Genomic DNA, 20934 nt, shown 5'->3' with positions numbered 1-20934 from the left:
CCAAAAAACAAAAATTAGGGGACATTCCCACCAAATATGAAGCAATGAGCCCTTGTCTGTATGGCACCTCCAACATATATCTGATTTTTCTGGGTATATACGATGGAGTGTCACTGGGCTCCAGTACCATCTTGAGAGCAACTTATAGTTCGTCTCTTGTGCTTTAATTGTCGATGATAAACAGTGGGAAAAATGAAATGCCTTCTCCCATTCCCCAACCTCAATTTGAGCATTGATCTCATTAGCCCATTTATTTATATATTCCGGGGGCTCCGGGTGATTTTTAATAATAACATCTTATAGAGTGCTGATAGAACATGTTTTGGTTTTTGATCTTGTGTCAGGAGAATTTCAAGTTGTGTTAAATCTCTACCCAGAGATTGGCTTGAACGAATTGTAAACCAAAATGACAGTAACTGCCAAAATTCCAGCGTTTGCATGAATGATGGTCGCTGTGTAGGAAATAGGTTTAATAAAGACGGAATTGTCCCCTGGCATAAAATATTGCTCAGTCTATAATGGGATTCCCTATTCCATATAAGAAAACTTGTCCTATTTAATGCTGGTGGAAAAAAGGGGTTGCCAAATAGAGATGTCATAGGTTCTTCATAAGAGGAAAGTTCCAATTGTATAACTGTTTTACCCCATATATTCAACACATGGGATGTAAGAGAGGGCATAGTCTCTAACAACTCTCGATGCATATTACTACCAGACAAATCTAACCATGGCAACACCTTTAAATCTAGTTGATTCAACCCTTGTTCTATTTTTATCCATTGTTTAGTTTCCGAACAATAAAACCAGTCCACCAATCTAGTCAAAACAGCCAAGACGTAGTAATAATACAAGTCAGGTGCACCCGCACCTCCTTTCGTTTTTGGTACTGATAATAATTCCTTTTGTAGTCTTGGTTTTTTATGGCCCCCAAATAAATTTTGTAAAAGCCGATTGTAAAGTAGAAAAAAATGATCTAGGGACACAAACTGGGATAGTTTGAAAAAAATACAAGAATCGCGGTATTATATCCATTTTTAATATATTACTCCTCCCAAACCATGAATGTTGCTTAACATCATATTTTTTAGATCTTGTAAAGTACGTTGCAAGAGAGGAACATAATTCATTGAATATAGATGAATTGGGTCCGGGGGGGTTTTAACACCTAAATATTTTAAAGCTGCAGAGCAAATCTTAAATGAAAAGTTAGCTCTCAGCATTGCAACCTGTTCGGGTATAAGCGACACATTAAGGATTTCTGATTTTGATACGTTTACTTTAAAGTTGCTCAGTGTCCCAAACCGCTGGAATTCAGATAGTGTAGAGGGAATTGCAATATGTGGATTAGTGATATAAAGTAGTAAATCATCAGCAAACAAGGCCAGTTTTATTTCCCTTTGTTTTATCTGTATACGAGTAATGGAAGAGTTCCGTCTAATAGCTGTCGCTAAGTATTCCATTACTATAACATAAAGCAAAGGGGATAGCGGGCATCCCTGACAGGTACCATTTTGTATATTAAAACTTGTTGTCAATGAGCCATTCATTTTTATTCTAGATACCGGTTTAGTGTATAGTGCCATGATCTTATGGAGTATATTTGACCCTAGTCCTATTTGCATTAAAGAATGTTTAAAAAAGAGCCATCCCACCCGGTCAAATGCCTTTTCCGCATCAACTGAAAGAAGGCATACTGGTATTTTAGCCCTTTGTGCATAATTCATTAATAAAAAAGTTTTAATCGTGTTATCACGTGCTTCTCTACTTTGAACTAATCCTACCTGATCCATATGTACTAAGCTTGGGAGAAATGGTTGAAGACGAAGCACAATCAGTTTAGCATATATCTTTAAATCTATCCCAATCAAAAATATAGGTCGGTAACTAGAGCAGAGTGTTAAATCCTTTTCTGGTTTAGGAATTAAAGTGATATGGGATTCTAAAGTCTGTGTTGGAAATTGGTTGTTAGAGGAAATAGAATTAAACACTTTGAGCATAAACGGGGCTATATGTTCTTTAAAAGTTTTATAAAATTTTGATGTAAACCCGTCTGGACCTGGACTCTTATTTGTTGGAGTATTGGCGATTACTTCTAATAGTTCTTCAAGCGAAAATGGAGAATCCAAAGATTCCCTAGTAAGATTCCCTAGTAATAGTCCCTATTGTCGGAATAGCATTTTCCCACACATATTCTTCAATAATATTATCTCCAGCTCCTTTATCCTCCAATATTGATGATGGAGTCAGGTTATAAAGGGCCAAAAAATATTCCCTAAAGGTTTGTTGAAGCACATGTGGATCCGATGTCAGTTCTCCTGATGATTTCTTTATACTTGGTAGTCTGTGATTGACGTGGGTGTAATATATCAGCCAACATTTTCCCACACTTATTCTCGAATCTATATCTTCCCACTGCACGTCTTTGTTGATATGAACTCTGGGATGATTTAAATAACTGTAATAAGGATATCCTTGTAGAGAGAATATTGGCTGATATATCTGGAGAACAATGGGCTTTATGTAGAGTTTCCAATGAATGGAGTTTTGATAAAGTGTTTTCGATAATTTTTGATTTATCTTTTTTAACCCTTTCATGACTAAGCCTATTTTTGGAATTTGGTGTTTACAAGTTAAAATCCATATTTTTTGCTAGAAAATTACTTGGAACCCCCAAACATTATATATATTTTTTTAGCAGAGGCTCTAGAGAATAAAACGGCGATTGTTGCAATATTTTATGTCACACGGTATTTGCGCAGTGGTGTTTTAAAGGCAACTTTTTGGGAAAAGGGACACTTTCATGAATAAAAAAAAAACAAAACAGTAAAATTAGCCCAATTTTTTTGCGTAATGTGAAAGATAATGTTACGCCGAGTAAATAGATACCAAACATGTCACACTTTATAATTGCGCGCACTTGTAGATTGACGACAAAGTACGGTACCTAAAAATCTCAATAGGCGACGCTTTAAATTTTTTTTACGGTTACCAGGTTAGCGTTACAGAGGAGGTATACTGCTAGAATTATTGCTCTCGCTCTGACGATCACGGCGATACCTCACATGTGTGATTTGAACACCGTTTACATACGCAGGCGCGACTTCCGTATGCGTTTTCTTTGCTTCGCGAGCTCGCGGGGACGGCGGGCGCTTTGAAAATTATTTTTTTTTTATTATTTATTTTATTTATTTTAAAACGACTAAATTGTTTTAAAAAAATAAAATAAAATTTGATCACTTTTATTGCTGTCACAAGGAATGTAAACATCCCTTGTGACAGTAATAGGTGGTGACAGGTCCTCTTTATGGAGGGATCGGGGGTCTAAAAGACCCCCTACCCCTCCTTTACACTTCAATGTATTCAGATCGCCGAAAACGGCGATTCTGAATACCGGATATTTTTTTTAAACCGGCGCCGTTGGCAGCCGAGTAAACGGGAAGTGACGTCATGACGTCGCTTCCGTGTTTACGATGAGGAGACTGGAACGAAGCCGATTACGGCTTCGTTCCAGTTCCTCCACAGCAGCCGGAGGCGTCGGACCACTGATCGGTGCTCCCGATCGAGCGGGAGCACCGGTAACAGCGGCGAGAGGCGGCGGGAGGGGGGGACGTCCCCTCCCGCTCCTCCGGCATAACAGCCGAGCGGCTTTTAGCCGCATCGGTTGTTATGGCTGGAAAGCCAATCGCCCGCTGTAAAAAACGGTACCGGGATGATGCCTGCAGGTGCGGGCATCATCCTGGTATACCCCCCGGAAGCCGAGTACGCAGATCTGCGTACGCTCGGCGGGAAGGGGTTAAGACGTGAACCGTGTTGGATGAACACCCCTCGTACTACTGCCTTTAAGGCCTCCCATTTTAAGGGTAAGGCAGTTTCATCCTGTTCATGATCAGAAATAAAGTTATCAATCGCCTCCGCAATTGCTTTATGACAGATTGGGTCTAGCATAAGTGTGTCATTCAGACGCCACGACCAATTTGTACCCTGAATCTGGGGGGGGGGGGGGGTGATATTGTTATTGTTATTATTGAGGCCTTTAACATTGTAGGTACAAAATTTCAATGACGCTGGAGGGGAAAAAATTGCTACCATATCAAATTATGAGGCAGCGAAAGGAAAAGGAAGAGAGAGAGAAAAGGAAACAAAAAAAAAAAACACACAACAATTTCGAAGTTGGGCTCACTAAAATTGGAGAAGCTCCTTCTCTCCGATCCCCAAGTTACCCAGGGAAACGTTAATTAATTACCCCCCCAAAAAAAACCCCACCCAATATGGAATTTATCCAAAAAAAACACCAAGCCCTACCCGAGGGACGGTGTTCCTACAAGGGGAAAAAGTTAAAGAGCACTGAAGATGTCTCTACGCAGTGACAATGGGCATCCATAAACAAACATAATAATAATAAAAGGTGTAGACAGGTATGGGAAAAAAAATACAAATAAATCAAATCTATCTATACCTATTCCCTCCCTCGTCCCTCTTCCCCTCCCTCCTCCCCCCCCCCCAAAAAAAAAAGAGCGGAGTTCAATCTTAATTACGTTATATACAAGGTAAACATATTAACATACATGACTCACAATGTAGTTATCTCCTCGTATAACACAGGAGTTGTGATCACATATCTAACCCCGTACAACTTATTAGTATTGCAGAGGGAAAAAAAAGGGGGGGGGGTTGGTGGGAGGGGGGGGGGAAGGTAAAAAACAAAACAAAAAAAACAATAATAAGTGTAAACAAACATGAGGAGGGTAAAGCGGGGACACAAAAAAAAAAGAAAAAAAGGGTAATTTTTGAGAATATATTAATTTTTTCGCATATATTCATTCCCCTCCCCACTTTTTCCCACTTTTTTCCCACTCCTCAGAGATCCCTCTACACCAAGCATTCCTAAGAAGGGCAATAAAATGATTCTTAATTCATTATTAAATTAAATGAGCTATTATTACAATTACACTTGGAATCAGCAGCTGCTTTAATCTGCCAGATTAGACTTTGGGTTTTCTATTTGATTAATTCTATTACCCTCCCAGTGTTCCGTTCTTCTGAACTGTGTATAAGTCTTGGGCCAAATTATTAATGTGAGATCGTGCAAACCTAAGGCGGATTGTATAGCAGGAATATCAGATGGATCACGTAAATTTAACCACCTGCCACCTTTCTTAATTTGTAATTGAAAAGGGAAATTCCACCTATATACAATGTTACGATCTTGCAACATTTTTAATAAAGGCCTTAATGCCTTCCTCTTCTCCAAAGTGAATTGAAATAGATCTTGTAACAATTGTATATTTGCTTCATTAACATTAATTCGTCCCCTCTCTCTTGCCCTTCTCATAATCTCCTCTTTATCCTTATAGAAATGCACTTGGCATATTATGTCTCTTGGTTTATCTGAATCTAATTTACGTGGTCCCATTGTCCGATGTACTCAAGTTCCAAATTCAATTCCTCTGGTTTCCCCAAAAGTGATCCAAAAATTGTATTAACTGTTATGACTAGCTCTTCAGTTCTAACTGATTCTGGTAATCCCTTGATCCTAATATTATTTCTTCTATTACGGTTGTCTTGGTCCTCCCATAATTGAAATAATGTGTAGATATGAGACTCTTGGGCATCTATACGCTGTTCCTGTGAGTGCACACGATCTACCAATATATCTACAGAATGCTCCACTTCTGATATTTTCTTCCCAGTTGCCTGTAGTTCTTTATGTACAGATTGATTCTCCTTATGGAAACCATGTTCTAGAGGCTGTATAAAAGCTTCCATCTCATGGCGAGTGGGCAGAGCTCTTAAGTAAGTCCGTACATCCCCCACTTCCGGACCCACCTCTTCACCCATTATATCACCTTTTAAATCCCCTCCTATATCCTCGCTATCAGTTGTATTCACTGGATTACACCCCCATAACAAGAGGACAGATGGGGGTGTGTATAGAAGAGTGGATGATGTGTGACATAAACTTCTAAATGTTGTGCATAAAATGCCAGGACAGTTCAAAACACCCAAAATGACCCCGATTTGAAAAGTAGACAACCCAAGCTATTTGCTGAGAGGCACGTCGAGTCCATAGAATATTATATATTTTGGCACAAGTTGTGGGAAAACTATTTTTTTATTTTTTTGCACAAAGTTGTCACTAATTGACAAATATTGCTCAAACATGCCATGGGCATATGTGGAATTACAACCCAAAATACATTCTGCTGCTTCTCCTGAGTACGTGGATACCACATGTGATAGACTTTTTGGGAGCCTAGTCACGTACAGGACCCCGAAAACCAATCACCGCCTTCAGGCTTTCTAAGGGCGTAAAATGGTGATTTCACTTCCTTATTACCTATCACTGTTACGGAGGCCATGAAATGTCAAGACAGCAGAACCTCCGTCCCCAAATGACTCCATTTTAGAAAGAAGACACTTCAAGCTACTTGCTGAGAGGCATATTGAGTCCATGGAATATTTTATATTTTGCCACAAGTTTCTGGAAGTTTCTTTCTTTTTTTAATTATTTTTTACAGAAAGTTGTCACTAAATGATATATTACTCAAACATGCCATGGGCATATGTGAAATTACACCCCAAAATACATCCTGTTGCTTCTCCTGAGTACAGGGATACCACATGTGTGAGACTTTTTGGGAGCCTAGCCATGTACAGGACCCTGAAAACCAAGCACCTCCTTCAGGCTTTCTAAGGTTGTACATTTTTTAATTCACTCCTCACTGCCTATCACAGTTTAGGAGGCCATGGAATGGCACAACCCCCCCCCCCCCCATGACCCCATTTTGCAAAGTAGACACCCCAAGCTATATGGTGAGAGGTTTTCAATCACTTGGGGCAGTTTTACAGTGGCTGTTTGAAGAAGGATCTCGTTGTTATGGCAGCAGCTAGCTGCCATAACCCTGGTATCCCCTGTGGGCAGTCCGCTACAAGATAAAAGTGGTCCCTGCTGCGATACGGTGCCTTCTGCCACTTACCGGAGCTATCGGCAGCGGCGGAGGCAATCGTGTCCTTTTAGTAGCTGTGCATAAAGACGAGTGAGGGGAAGATGGCTCCCACCCGTCTCCATACAATTGCTGGGCGGAAGGTCCAGGGTCCAGCGATGGATGATCATATCCAGCGATGGGGGATCTTTCAGTCCAGCGCTGTCCTTACATCCTTCTTCTGTCTCCATTGCGGAGACACTGCGGAGATCCCAGCGCTGACGTTTCTTATATTAGGAGAGCGGGGCCACTCGTCACCTGACCCCGCCCCCTCTGACGCTGGTGAAGGGAGCCAGGGGTTCCCCAGTGACGTATGGGTGACCCCGTCACCCACACGTCACTGGGGAACCCCTGGCTTCCCTCTCCAGCGTCAGAGGGGCGGGGTCAGGTGACGGGTGGCCCCGCCCTCCTAATATAAGAAACGTCAGCGCTGGGATCTCCGCAGTCTCCGCAGTGGAGACAGAAGAAGGATGTATGGACAGCGCTGGACTGAGAGATCCCCCGTCGCTGGATATGATCATCCATCGCTGGACCCCGGAGATCCGTCGCTGGATAGCAAGAGTGGATTAGCACCGCTGGAATCTTTTTTTTATTTTTTTTATTTTTAATAAAGGAATTTTTCAAAAGTGTGTTTGTCTTATTTAACCATATTGACACTTTCTTTGTGAAATGGTAGGGGTACTTTTGTACCCCCTTACCATTTCAAACAGGGGGGGGCCGGGATCTGGGGGTCCCCTTGTTAAAGGGGGCTTCCAGATTCTGATAAGCCCCCCGCACGCAGACCCTCACAACCACCAGCCAGGGTTGTGAGGATGAAGCCCTTGTCCTCATCAACATGGGGACAAGGTGCTTTGAGGGGTCACAGACCCCCAAAGCATCCTCCCAATGTTGAGGGTATGTGGCCTGGTACGGTTCAGGAGGGAGGGGGGCCGCTCTCTCGTCCCCCCCTCTTTTCCTGCGGCCTGCCAGGTTGCATGCTCGGATAAAGGGTCTGGTATGGATTTTTAGGGGGACCCCCACGTCAATTTTTTTTTATTTGATGCGGGGTTCCCCTTAATATCCATATCAGACCTGAAGGGTCTGGTATGGATGTTTAGGGGGACCCCCACGCCAATTTTTTTTTTGTTTGACACGGGGTTCCCCTTAATATCCATGTCAGACCTGAAGGGCCTGGTAATTGAATTTAGGGGAACCCCCACGCTTTTTTTTTTTTTTAAATCAATGAATGAATGAATTGTCGGCTAATACAGAGAACACTCATTGAATGTTCTCTGTATTACGGGGAGCTGACAATTTAGCCGCAAGTGATTTTAAAAGATTTTTTTTCCTGCACAAATGACACTTTGTGCAGGGACAGTTCTAAGCACCAGAAACATGCGCCCCTTCACAGGCATACTATAGATACCCCACAGCTACGAAATTTAAAGGAATATTACACTTTTATTGTTTCACTTTAATCATTATTAAAATCCCTGCTCCTGAAAAAACGGCCGTTTTTAAAACTTTTTTTGCATTGATTCATGTCCCCTGGGGCAGGACCCGGGTCCCCAAACACTTTTTAGGACAGTGACCTGCATATTACCCTTTAAAATGAGCACTTTAGATTTCTCCCATAGACTTGTATAGGGTGTTCCGGCTTTTCGAATTTGCTGCGAACAGCCCAAATTGTTCACTGTTCGCTGAACAGGCGAATAGGCAATGTTCGAGTCGAACATGAGTTCGACTCGAACTCAAAGCTCATCCCTAATTGCCAGGATCCGGCAATACATTACAGCCGCAAGCAGTTTTGAATGACATTTTTTTCCCTGCCTTTGGTCAATCATGGCTCTTACAGCAGAGTGCGCTGTGATTGGCCAAAACATTCAGGTCAGGTGCATGTTTTGGGCAATCAGCAGCCATTAATGCACTGCGAGATCGCAGTGCATTGACGGTCTTGCTTTCCGCGGGCGCTCAAATTTCCCATGAATGCCCCATAATGTTCTGAATTTGGCGAATAGGTGAACATCTAATGTTTGAGTCGAACTTACATTCAACTCAAACAGTGGGCTCATCCCTAATATACAGTAGTCCAGCCCTCAAAAATTCCACTCGCCTGCTCGCATTTTGCAAGTGGAATTTAGTGAGGAGCAGGGGTGGATCAGGCTGACAGCTCCCTGGCTGATCGCTTCTGGCAGAAGCGATGCAGGCTTTTTTTACAGGACACCAGAGTGGCCCAGAGGGGGGATTCCCTGACCTCCCCCGCCGCTCTGATGTTCTCTGATGTTCTGTAAAAAAGCCTGCACCGAGGACACAGAGTGGCAGGACCGGACTGAACTGAACTGTGTGTGACGTCTAGATGAAGCTATACACTAATATTTGTGAAACGCGTTGACGTCACTTTTACCCGAACGTCACGCTGCGAAGGCAGTGGAGGGCATCCCCCATGAGGCTGTGAGCCAACAGCAACAGGATACGGGAAATAGGATCTGCATGGGAACCGTTTATATGCCGGTACCGATTAGCGAGTATACACAGGATTGCATCGCTGAACAAGACACTCCAGTGATAACCCGTGACCTGAACGCTCCACCCAGGACTAAGCAGGGCGAATGGTAACACGCAAGTAGTCAGTGATCAATAGGGTGAAATGTACCTGTGTTATAGCGGCGTTCATTGCGGATGCTTTGGACAGGCATATACTAATAGTTTGACAATCTGTTAAGGGATTGCATTTTTCTGCTGTTAAAGTCAAAGTTATCCTTGGAAACCTCAAAGTGATTACACAGCGGCATTCTTAGTGACTCTCACATCCATACAAGCCCCTCTCGAATTTGATTGTTCTATATAGACTGATGATACAATTAGTATCACATATGAAAACATAAGAGTGAGGTTTATGTTTACATTGTATATTCTCCTGGCCGGTCCTCTGCCCTATACTATACTTTCTTTTTTTTCTGTCAGCTCGAGCCACCGGGGGGGATTCGACACTGGCCCTACACTGCTGGGTCCTTGCTGAGTTTTTCAGCTTTTGGTGTTATTTTGTAACTAGTATAGTTTACGAGTATTTATGCAAACTTGGGACCAGTGTCGGATCCTACTGGCGTCCGGACGTTGTTTATATGTTATATGTTGTCTGTTAACACAAATTGTTTGTGCATATATGTCCCCCCCTTAGGTTAGTGCTTGCCAGGTTTGGAGAGATTCTGCAAATCCTGGATATTTACACTTTTTTCAAAGGTTTTTCAAGGTTGCCCTTTCACATATCATGTTTCACGTGTCTTAGTGATATACTTATGAATTTTTTACCTGGCAATGTTAGATAGCCTACATTTTTGTATAAAATACATTTTTAAAATATTTATGCATCAATGGTTATTGTTCCTCAGTGATCCTCACTTTTCTTCGGGGTTACCCGTCTATGGGAATCCACACTATCTTTTTTGCTGATATTGTGTTGGAGGTTAGAGGACAATTCCACCTATTATTCACTACACGACAATATTGACCGTTTTTCTGTTTATGATGACAGCTTCCTGGCTGATCGCTTCTGGCTGAAGCGGTGCAGGCTTTTTTACAGGACACCAGAGTGGCCCAGAGGGGGGATTCCCTGACCTCCCCCGCCGCTCTGATGTTCTGTAAAAAAGCCTGCACCGCTTCTGCCGGAAGCGATCAGCTGGAGGACACAGAGTGGCAGGACCGGACTGAACTGAACTGTGTGTGACGTCCAGATGAAGCTATACACTAATATTTGTGAAACGCGTTGACGTCACTTCTGCCCGGACATCACGCTGTGAAGGCAGTGGAGGGGATCCCCCATGAGGCTGTGAGCCAACAGCAACAGGATACGGGAAATAGGATCTGCATGGGAACCGTTTATATGCCGGTACCGATTAGCGAGTATACACAGGATTGCAACTCTGAACAAGACACTCCAGTGATAACCCGTGACCTGAACGCTCCACCCAGGACTAAGCAGGGCGAATTGCTGATGGGCGCAATGAGACTACATTTTTGGGCACAGTGAGCAGTATTTGTGGACACAGTGAGCTACATTTATGGGCACAATGAGCAGAATTTATGGGCACAGTGAGCAGTATTTATGGGCACAGTGAGCAGTATTTATGGGCACAGTGTGGCTACATTTATGGACACAGTGAGCTGCATTTATGGGCACAGTGAGGCTACATTTATGGACACAGTGAGGCTACATTTATGGGCACAGTGAGCTGCATTTATGGGAACAGTGAGCTGCATTTATGGATACAGTGAGATAAATGTATGGGTATAATAAGGCTGCATTGATGGGCACAGTAAAGCTGCATTGATGAGCACAGTGAAGCTGCATTGATGGGCACAGTGAGGCTGCATTGATGGACACAGTGAGGCTGCATTGATGGGCACAGTGAGGCTGCAATGATGGGCACAGTGTGGCTGCATTCATGGGCACTGTAAAGCTGCATTTGATGGGTACTGTGAGGCTGCATTAATGAGCAGTGATGAGGCTGCACTGATGGGTACTGATATGCTTTATGTTAATATTGTTAAAGTTGTTCAACTTAATTCTGCATAAAACCTTTAACAGTGTCATTTCATGAGATAATTTATGAGGGCATGTTTAGGGGTGGGGCAGGGGAGGGGTTGGGTGGGGCCACTGGTGGTGAGTAACTTTTAAGGCCTGGCTAGTGGCTCTGGACTTGAAATTTTGAGCCCTGCAGTAGTCTATCAAAGTACCACCTAGATTCTTAGGAAGGAGGTTCTTGTCCTCTAGTACTGTCTTAGCTGTATGAAGATGATGGATGCCTGAACTTGTCACTAAATCACTTCTTTATTGCTCTGCTTACCAGTAGGGATGAGCTGAAGACCCCCCGATACTGTTCGCACCAGTACAAGCGAACAGGCAAAAAATGTGAACAGGCGAACATGAAAAATCAAAAGTGCTAATTTTAAAGGCTTATATGTAAATTATTGCCCAAAAAAGTGAATAGGGACCCTGGTACTGCCCCAGGGGACATGTATCAATGCAAAAAAAAAGGTTTTTTTTCAGGAGCAGTGGCTTTAATAATGCTTAAAGTGAAACAATAAAAATGAAATATTCCTTTAAATAGCATGGCGGGGGGGGGGGGGGGGGGGTCCCTTAGTCTGCCTGTAAAGTGGTGCATCTTCCCCATGCTTATAACCGTACCGCAGCAAAATTTCATTGGAAAAACTGTCATTAAAAATTGCTTGTGGCTGTAATGTATTGCCGGATACTGGCAATATACATAAAAAAATAAAAAATCATTGAAAAACAGGGCATTGGTTCCCCCCAGTCAATATCAGGCCCTCCACACCAACATTTTTTAAAACAAAAGGTGTGGGGTCCCCCCAAAATTCCTACCAGGCCCTTCAGATCTGGTATGGATTTTAAGGGGAAACCGCCAAAATTTTGAAAAAATAACGTGGGTGTCCCCCAAAATTCATAACAAACCCGTATCCGAGCATGCAACATGGCAGGCCACAGAAAAAGGGGGGACGAGAGAGCACCCTACTAGACCAAATACCCTCAACATGGGGAAGGTGCTTTGGGGTCCCCCCAAGGCACCTTGTCCCTGTGTTGATGGGGACAAGGGCCTCATCCCCACAACCCTTGCCAGGTGGTTGTGGGGGCCTGTCAGCGGGGGGAGGGGCTTATTGGAATATGGAAGCCCACTTTAACAAGGAAGCCCCAATATCCCGCCCCTCGATGTGAATGGGTAGGGGTACATTGGGGTAAAATGCTCCATAATGTTCCATATTTGCTGAACAGACGAACACCCAATGTTCTAGTCAAACTTACGTTCGACTGGAACATCATCCCTACTTAACAGATTACAAAATACAACAAGAGTGAAAGTCAATGGGAGAAACGGGCAACATTAAACTGAAATGTCTACGGAACTGTCAAGTGCCCTAGATGAGTGTCCAAACTAAATTTCTACAGTAACAGAACTAACATTCTTAATGTATTTTTAAACATTTCCAATATTTTTTTTCTTACAATTCAAAGCAAATGTTTTGTAAACTAGCAGACTTCATTAGTCAATTACAGAAACCCAGCACATCAAAAGCCCAGAAGCACTGTTAATATTTCACAAGCCACACTTAATTAATTTACTAAATAGTTTTGGTTCTCTGGTGCTTTCTTAATTTGTTGACATAGAAAACTTGTTTCATGAAATCCTATATATTGCACAAGCAGCATGTAAAAATACATAAGGAAGACATACTGTATCTCATTGAACTATAATTTTTTCTAAATGTCATTATTTTCTTGGGTACGTATGAACCAAGATTTTCAAAAAAAACTGTTTTTATGTTCAGAGTATTTCTATTTTTTTAAAGATTTTTTTTTCTGCAAAGTACCCGATTCAGTATGCTTGGTGGTAACATTTATTCTGAAATACTGAAATTATGTGCTGCTGCTCACTTTTTATAATTAGTGATCCAAGCTGTGATATGAAAGCCCACCGTGTCCAACAAAATATAAATATGATATACCTGATAATCTGTACAAGTATCATATTTGCAGTTACTGTAAGTAGATACATAAGAAAAAATGCAGCCAATAGCATAAAGCAGATAAAAAGCCATATATTAGAAAATGGACAAACACATTATGAAGATGACTATTTAACCATTTAAGCCCCGAACCATTTTGCCAGCCAAAGACCAGAGCACTTTTTGCAATTCGTCACTGTGTTGCTTTAACTGACAATTGCACGGTCGTGCGACGTGGCTCCCAAACAAAATTGACATCCTTTTTTCCCCATAAATAGAGCTTTCTTTTGGTGGTATTTGATCACCTCTGCGGTTTTTATTTTTTTGCGCTATAAACAAAAATAGAGCGAGAATTTTGAAAAAAAACATTATTTTTTACTTTTTGCTATAATAAATATCCCCAAAAAATATATAAAAGAACTATATTTTCTCGCAATTTAGGCCAATATGTATTCTTCTACATATTTTTGGTAAAAAAATCGCAATAAACATTTATTAATTGGTTTGCGCAAAAGTTATAGTGTCTACAAAATAGGGGTTTGTTTTTTGGCATTTTTATTCATTATTTTTTTTTTTTACTAGTAATGGTGGTGATCTGCGATTTTTATCATGACTGCGACATTATGGCAGACACATCGGACAATTTTGACACATTTTTGGGACCATTGTCATTTTTACAGCGATCAGTTCTATAAAATTGCATTGATTACTGTAAAAACACTGGCAGTGAAGGAGTTAACCACTAGGGGGCTAGGGAGGGGTTAAGTGTGTCCTGGGGAGTGATTATAACTGTTAGGGGGCATGGCTACGAATGACACTTCATTGATCATAGCTCCCGATCACAGGGACAGTGTCACTAGGCAGAATGGGGAGATGCTTGTTTATATTAGCATCTCCCCATTCTTCAGCTCCATGAGACGATTACAGGTATCCCCGTGGACATCGAGTCCGCAGGACCAGCAGTCCTACTTATGGAGCTCCCGGCAGGGTCGCGTGCGCACGTCACCACACAGTGGCAAATTCAAAGGGACGTAACTGTAACTGTATGCCCATTTACCCAGCCATGCCATTCTGCTGACGGCGGTCGGCAAGTGGTTAAATCAATACAAGGCTGATGATAACATATGAGGTGCAAAGTACTAAACCCATAGCAACCCTATTTGTCAGGACCTGGATCACCTGCTGGTGGCACTGTGGTTCCCTGGGCGGAGGGTTGTATTTCTGGTTTCCACCAGTGCATGTCTCCCAGCAGCCAGCAGATCCCAGTAATCGGTCTCCACCTGATGCTGGCTGCTGGGAGAATATTTAGTTCCTCCTGTATTATTCCCTGGTATGTCATTGTTTTGCCTGCCAGCAGGGTGGATGCTTGCTGTTAAATTCTGAGCCTTATCCCTGCCTGATCCTGCTTCTGCCTTGCACCTGTCTTCTACCCTGCTGCCTTGTACCTGCTTCCCTTGTTCCTGATTCTAGTCCTGGTTCCCTCCTGTTTTTCTGTGTTCCCATTTTGTATTTGTGTTCACTATTTAGAATTTATTGTATACAGCTAGTTGCTAGTTGGGCTTTCCGTTACTAAGGTTGTTTATTAATATTTTTTGCCAGTTGGTTATTGTTCACTTGCATTTTCAGGTTTGCTGTGTATTTTGGTTTTGTTTTACTGTAAATAAATCTTGCTTACGTCATATATAGTCTGGTCTCAATCTGGTTACAGATCTGGCCATCCCTGCTGCTGGATTCCTGAAGTTGGTATCCCTTACACTATTTTCGTTTAATCCATCAGATGTACTGAAGATCAACACTGACTCATCATGCTGAATAGGAGAAATTAATATTTTAAAAGAAAAGTTAACTATCATCTAGCTATGTACTAGAAATATGCATTGATTGTTGTAGTATATTTAAAGATCTAAAGTGAATGCCAGGATAAGCACAATGAACACAAATCAGACATTGTTCAAAGATTTTTTAATTCTTCCATTAACAGACCAGCCTAATTTAACAGGTGTTCTGTTTTGCACAATACTTTTAATCTACATACTGACTCTGTTCGGAAATGTTGCAATAATTTTGGTGTCAAAGTTGGACACAAGCCTTTATATGCCGATGTACTTTTTCTTGAGAAATTTATCCTTCCTGGACATCTGCTATACTTCTACCACAATGCCAAAAATGCTGCAATTACTCTTAGCAGAGAAAAGATCCATTTCCTTTCTAGGGTGTGTAGTTCAAATGTACACATTTATTGCCCTAGTAGGCACTGAGTGTGTTCTCCTTGCAGTAATGTCCTATGACCGTTTTCTAGCTATATGTATCCCTTTGAGATACTCATCTTGTATGACCCACAAAGACTGCATTGCCCTTGCAGCTGTGTCTTGGGTGAGTGGATTGCTGAATTCAGTGGTTCATACTTTCTTCACATTTCATCTACATTTTTGTGCTTCCAACAAAATCAATTATTTTTATTGTGATATACCTCCAATTCTTTCCATTTCATGTGATAATACTTCAGTTAACGAAAAGCTCCTTTTGTCTATTGGGGTATTTATAGGCTGGACACCATTCTTTTGCATCCTTGTGTCTTACATATATATTATTGTAACTATAATCAAGATGAAGTCCACTGAGGGAAGACAGAAGGCATTTTCTACATGTGGTTCTCACCTAACAGTGGTGATAATATTCTTTGGTAGTGTTATCTTTAGTTATGTGAGACCAATATCTACATACTCTATGACCAAAGACAGATTGATTTCAGTTCTTTATAGTGTTGTTTCACCAATGTTAAACCCTATTATATATACAATGAAAAATCAAGATGTTAAAAAAGCTTTTGAAAGGCAATTCATTCGAAGACTATGATTTTCTTAGGACACTTTTACTTTAAAAAATCTTTATGTAAAAAAAGTGTCTGGTTTAGGTTCCAGCCATAGCATTGCTGTGTGTGAGGGCTGGGAGCTTTCACACATATATCTCTTCATTTGGAAAGTTGAAATGAGTCAGTGGGGTTCATCAAAAGCACCTCAAGCATAGACTTATGCACACTGATTCTTTATTCTCATATACAGGTTCAGAGGGATGGCAGCCCAGATTTTTCAATTTCATTATGCTTGTAGTCTTTTCACTTGCTGTAGTGTATTAGTGCAATAAATTATACTACATAACAGAGCGGCCTGACAAAAGTCAGATACCAATCCAAACCAACAAACTTTATAGGCTCAGAATAGGAGACCACACATAAATATAAAACACAGTAAATTTATTATAGACCATTAAAATACAATTAAACGAACCGAGGCAAAAAAAGCCTGACACTGTATCCACATAATAGTGTCCCATATGCTCTATTTTTTTGGGGTACAGGAAGTCCTTTCACATATATAAGTACAATTGAATTGCAAATTAAAATAACTGTATGCTTCCGGTAGCCAGATCTACCAGGTTAATATTTTGCCAATCCTCAGCTTCTTCAGGACCCGATAGGGCCTGAAGAAGCACATCTCAGTGCTCAGCCATTGGTTAATTGTCAGCACTCATCATTCCTCAGTGCCTCACTTGGTGATCATTTCTTGCTCATCAGCCAGCCCCTTCTAGCTATGTGAACTGCCTGGTTCATATCACCCATGCCTTCACCTTGGTCAACATATCTGAAGATTCTCTGCTGTGTTCCTGTTAAAGACTTGCCGTTAAAGACTTGCCTGGCTGACATCCCTTCTGGTTCCTCATCCCATTTGCTGTCTCTGTCTACGCTGGGTTATACAGGCTTTGGCGGCATTAACCAAGTGATAAAGTACAGATTTTTTATATATCTGAAGTGTAATTTGTGAACAGTGGAGCAAGAATAAAGCAGGATCCTCTGATATTGGGAGATCTGTAAGTTTTTGAGAAATCCTCTGTACCTCCAACCAATACTGTCTAATCTTTGGGCAAGACCAGAAGAAAAGTAAAGTCTCCTGCTGTTCCTCTCTATATCGCCAACAGCGGTCCGAGGCCTCTGGAGAAAATTTGCAAAGAATTGATGGGGTATAGTACCAACACATTAGTCATTTATAATTAGATTCCTGAATTTGCGTACAAATAAATGAGTTCAACGAAAGATGGATAATATTCTGACACTGAGCTGGTGTAAAGGTCTTTTTGAGATCTCTTTCCCATTTTCTAAGACTCGGTATCAAACAGTCTTCTAAGGGAGCAATTAACAAGGCATACCTTTTGGAAATAGTAAGAGAAAAAGGTTTGTTTTCATCACAGTATGATTCAAATGTTGTTTGCTGACATCGATAGTTCGTTGGTGGTCCTAAAGATCCCCAAAAAATGGCGTAACTGCAATGACTGCCAGAAAGGCTTTACTTTTCTGTTCATGTTCATTTTGTACTATTTAGCAGGTATTTTATTTAGGTTTTTCATTTAAAAAAATTACCCATAGACTTAGGCATAGACCAAATTTGGTATAATCATGTCTTTTTCATTCCAGCTAACTCTGAAGTCAACTTTACAGTGGGACTGGGTGTTTTGATTCAACATCTGCATGGACTGAACACTGTATGGCTGTGCTATTTGTATTTTTATTGCACTTTGGGCACAGTTATTATATTTTTTTTTCTCAGCTCTGCATTTGAATTGATACTTATACTACACAAGTATAATGTGAATGTATTTGTTAGATTTGAACTGGGCTACTAATGCAACAGCAGTGGTGTGCTATACACAGTTTTATATAGAGTTGTATGTTGTGGGTCCCATATACCACCACTACACAACTTCTGTACAATAGACATTTTGAGCGCAAATACAATCCAAACCAAATCAAATATAATCTGTTTAAAGAATAGGGATGAACTTCTGATTTGGGTCTATGATGGGTTCAAGGCAAGTTCGGCATGTTTGAGTTTCACTGTTCTGGTAAACTAATATGGGAATTAATTTGTCTGAATTTGTTGTAACAATAATGCACTGCAAGGGCCTTTGAACTTGTGTCAGCTGAAAAGAACAGCCAAAGTTTCAGTGTATTGGAAGCTGGTATTTGGAAGGCTGCCAAACTGCATCAGGGAAAGATTAGGGCCAATTGGCAAACTTTAATTTTGATACCTAGCTCATTGGGCAATTAAACTCTTTACTGCACTTTTTTCGCTGCAAGACTTCTGCAGAAAAAAATTGCACTTTTTTTGGGGGGAGGCAGTATTTTTTTATTTCAATACATGTTGGCAGTATATTTTTATTTTCTATTATTAAGGCCTTTATTTCATTTTGGTTTACTTAAAGCACAGCATTCACTTGTTCCTGACCATCTTTTCTTGCATTTTCTTGCATTTTGTTTCAAGCACGCTGCTGCATTGTTGGAAAATAAAAGAGTAGCTAAATGTTTAAACTCTTCAACTCCGGAAAGGTTTACCCCTCTTCATGACCAGCCCATTGTATGCGATATGGCACTGCATTACTTTAACTGACAATGCGCGGTTTTGCAATGCTGTACGCTTCACCTCTGAGGTTTTTATTTTTTGCACTGTAAACAAAAAAAGAGTGGCACTTAAAAAAAACAAAAAACAATATGTTTTACTTTCTGCTATAGAACATATCCAATAAAAAATTAAAAAATTCTAATTGCTTCATCAATATAGGCCAATATGTATTCAGCTACATATTTTTGGTAAAAAAATCCCAATAAGCGCATCTTGCTTGGTTTGCGCAAAAGTTAGACCGTCTACAAACTGTGGGATAAATTTATGGAATTTTTAGCTTTTTTATTTTTTTAAATATTAATGGCAACGATCAGCAATTTTTAGCGGGAATGCAACATTGCGGTGGACAAATCTGACCCTAAAGCCACGTACACACGTAGCCGTCTGTCCGACGGACTTAGTCTGGCGGACTTCCCGTCAGACTGTCCGTAGGACTTTCCGAACGGGCTACTTGCCCACACACGGCACTTTTTCAACGGACTAATACGGCGTACTAAGTCCGCCGTACTATCCGCCCTACTTTTGAAATGAATGGACTCGCCCACACACGCGGAGGATATCAGTGCCCACCAGTGCAGCCTATCAGTGCCCACCAGTGCTGCCTCATCAGCGCATTTCAATGAAGGAGAAAAATGACCTGTTTGCAAAATTTTATAACAAATTATTAAACATGATTTTTTATTTTTTTGCATATTTTTTGTTTGTTTACCAAACAATAAAACTCCCAGCTGTAATTAAATACCACCAAAAGAAAGCTCTATTTGTGGGAAAAAAATGATAAAAATTTCATTTGGGTACAGTGTTGTATGCCCGCGCAATTGTCATTCAAAGTGCATCAGCGCTGAAAGCTGAAAATTGGTCTGGGACTGAGGGGGGTTTAAGTGTCCAGTAAGCAAGTGGTTAACATATTAAATAATTGCTTCTGCATTTGATTTTTACTGTGCACTGTGTGCAGAGTGCATGGCTTAAGGGTGCGCTACATACAGAGTGCAGAGTTCAGGAGTGTTTTAAGTACAGAGAGCAGGGTGCAGGAGTGCACTATAAACCAAGTGCAGGGTTTAGAGGGGAGCTAAGTACAGAGTGCTGAGTTCAGGAATAAGCTACATAGAGAGTGCATCATTCAAGTGTGCACTGTGTAAAAAGTGCAGATTTCAGTGGTGTGCTGTGTACAGAAAGCAGGTGCGATGAGTGTGCTACATACAGCATGCAAGGTTTAGGAGTATGCTATGCACAGTGTTCAGCACAGTCTGTCCACATCTCACTTTCACCCACCCTTCTTGGCTCTGAGCTCGGCACCACTCTTCCCTACCCCCTACCTCTGCACCCCACAAACCCTCATCTCCCCCGAACCAAAGTTGCCTTGCATCAGATCTACCCGGCTCAGCTCTAGTTCCAGTGTACTAGCAGTGTGCTAACCTAGCAGTGTAGGTGGAGCCACCTCACCTTGCAGGGAGAACATTGGTTGGCATTTGTCCCCACTGTGCCCCACCATAAGTGCGTGCAGGGATCTGTGAGAGTCGCTGACAGCAAAGCTGCCCTTGTAAACATTAAACATTGGGTCTTTCCAATGGAGCCTACACATGGTTGCATTTTCCAAAGAAAAGCTCTCATCTGTCTTTTGCTGGCCAAAATTCCGATCTTGTGTACGCGGCATTAGGCATTCATGAGTTAGGCTTATTATCTTTAAATAACTGTCCTGCTGCTTGACAATTTGTGCACTTTTTGCCTGTACTAAATTTGAGCCTAAAATTGCTATTTAAAATTGTCCTGCTTTAGTCCAATTTTACACTGCTGTATCTTCTACAGTCTTTTAATTCTTATAGTAAAATCCCTAACTGTGCTCTGTCTCTCTAGTTTATTCTGGCCCAGAATTAAAATTTAAAATTGTCTTGTTGCTATCCACCCCCTCCCAGGTGAATTTGTAAAGTCCATTAAATTAAAACGCGAACACATACAAAATATAATTTTTTAATGTTCTGCAAAGTAATTCCATGTTAACC

At 41.2% G+C, this 20934-nt stretch overlaps 1 protein-coding gene across 1 annotated transcript; it reads left to right on the top strand.

Annotated features, from left to right (window-relative positions):
* Positions 1-13150: 13150 nt before the first annotated feature.
* On the top strand, positions 13151-16846 carry LOC143940090 (olfactory receptor 5V1-like). The gene is made up of 2 exons (XM_077461139.1): positions 13151-13258; positions 15190-16846. The coding sequence occupies exon 2, from the start codon at positions 15411-15413 to the stop codon at positions 16335-16337; it is 927 nt and encodes a 308-aa protein (XP_077317265.1). The 5' UTR covers positions 13151-13258; positions 15190-15410; the 3' UTR covers positions 16338-16846.
* Positions 16847-20934: the final 4088 nt, after the last annotated feature.

Source organism: Lithobates pipiens, unplaced genomic scaffold (assembly GCF_037356315.1).
Source record: "Lithobates pipiens isolate NorthernLeopardFrog02 unplaced genomic scaffold, aLitPip1_a1.2 Scaffold_3, whole genome shotgun sequence".
Lineage (NCBI taxonomy): Eukaryota > Metazoa > Chordata > Amphibia > Anura > Ranidae > Lithobates > Lithobates pipiens.
Note: the sequence above shows the minus strand (reverse complement) of the source record. Positions and strands in the feature narration are given on the sequence as shown.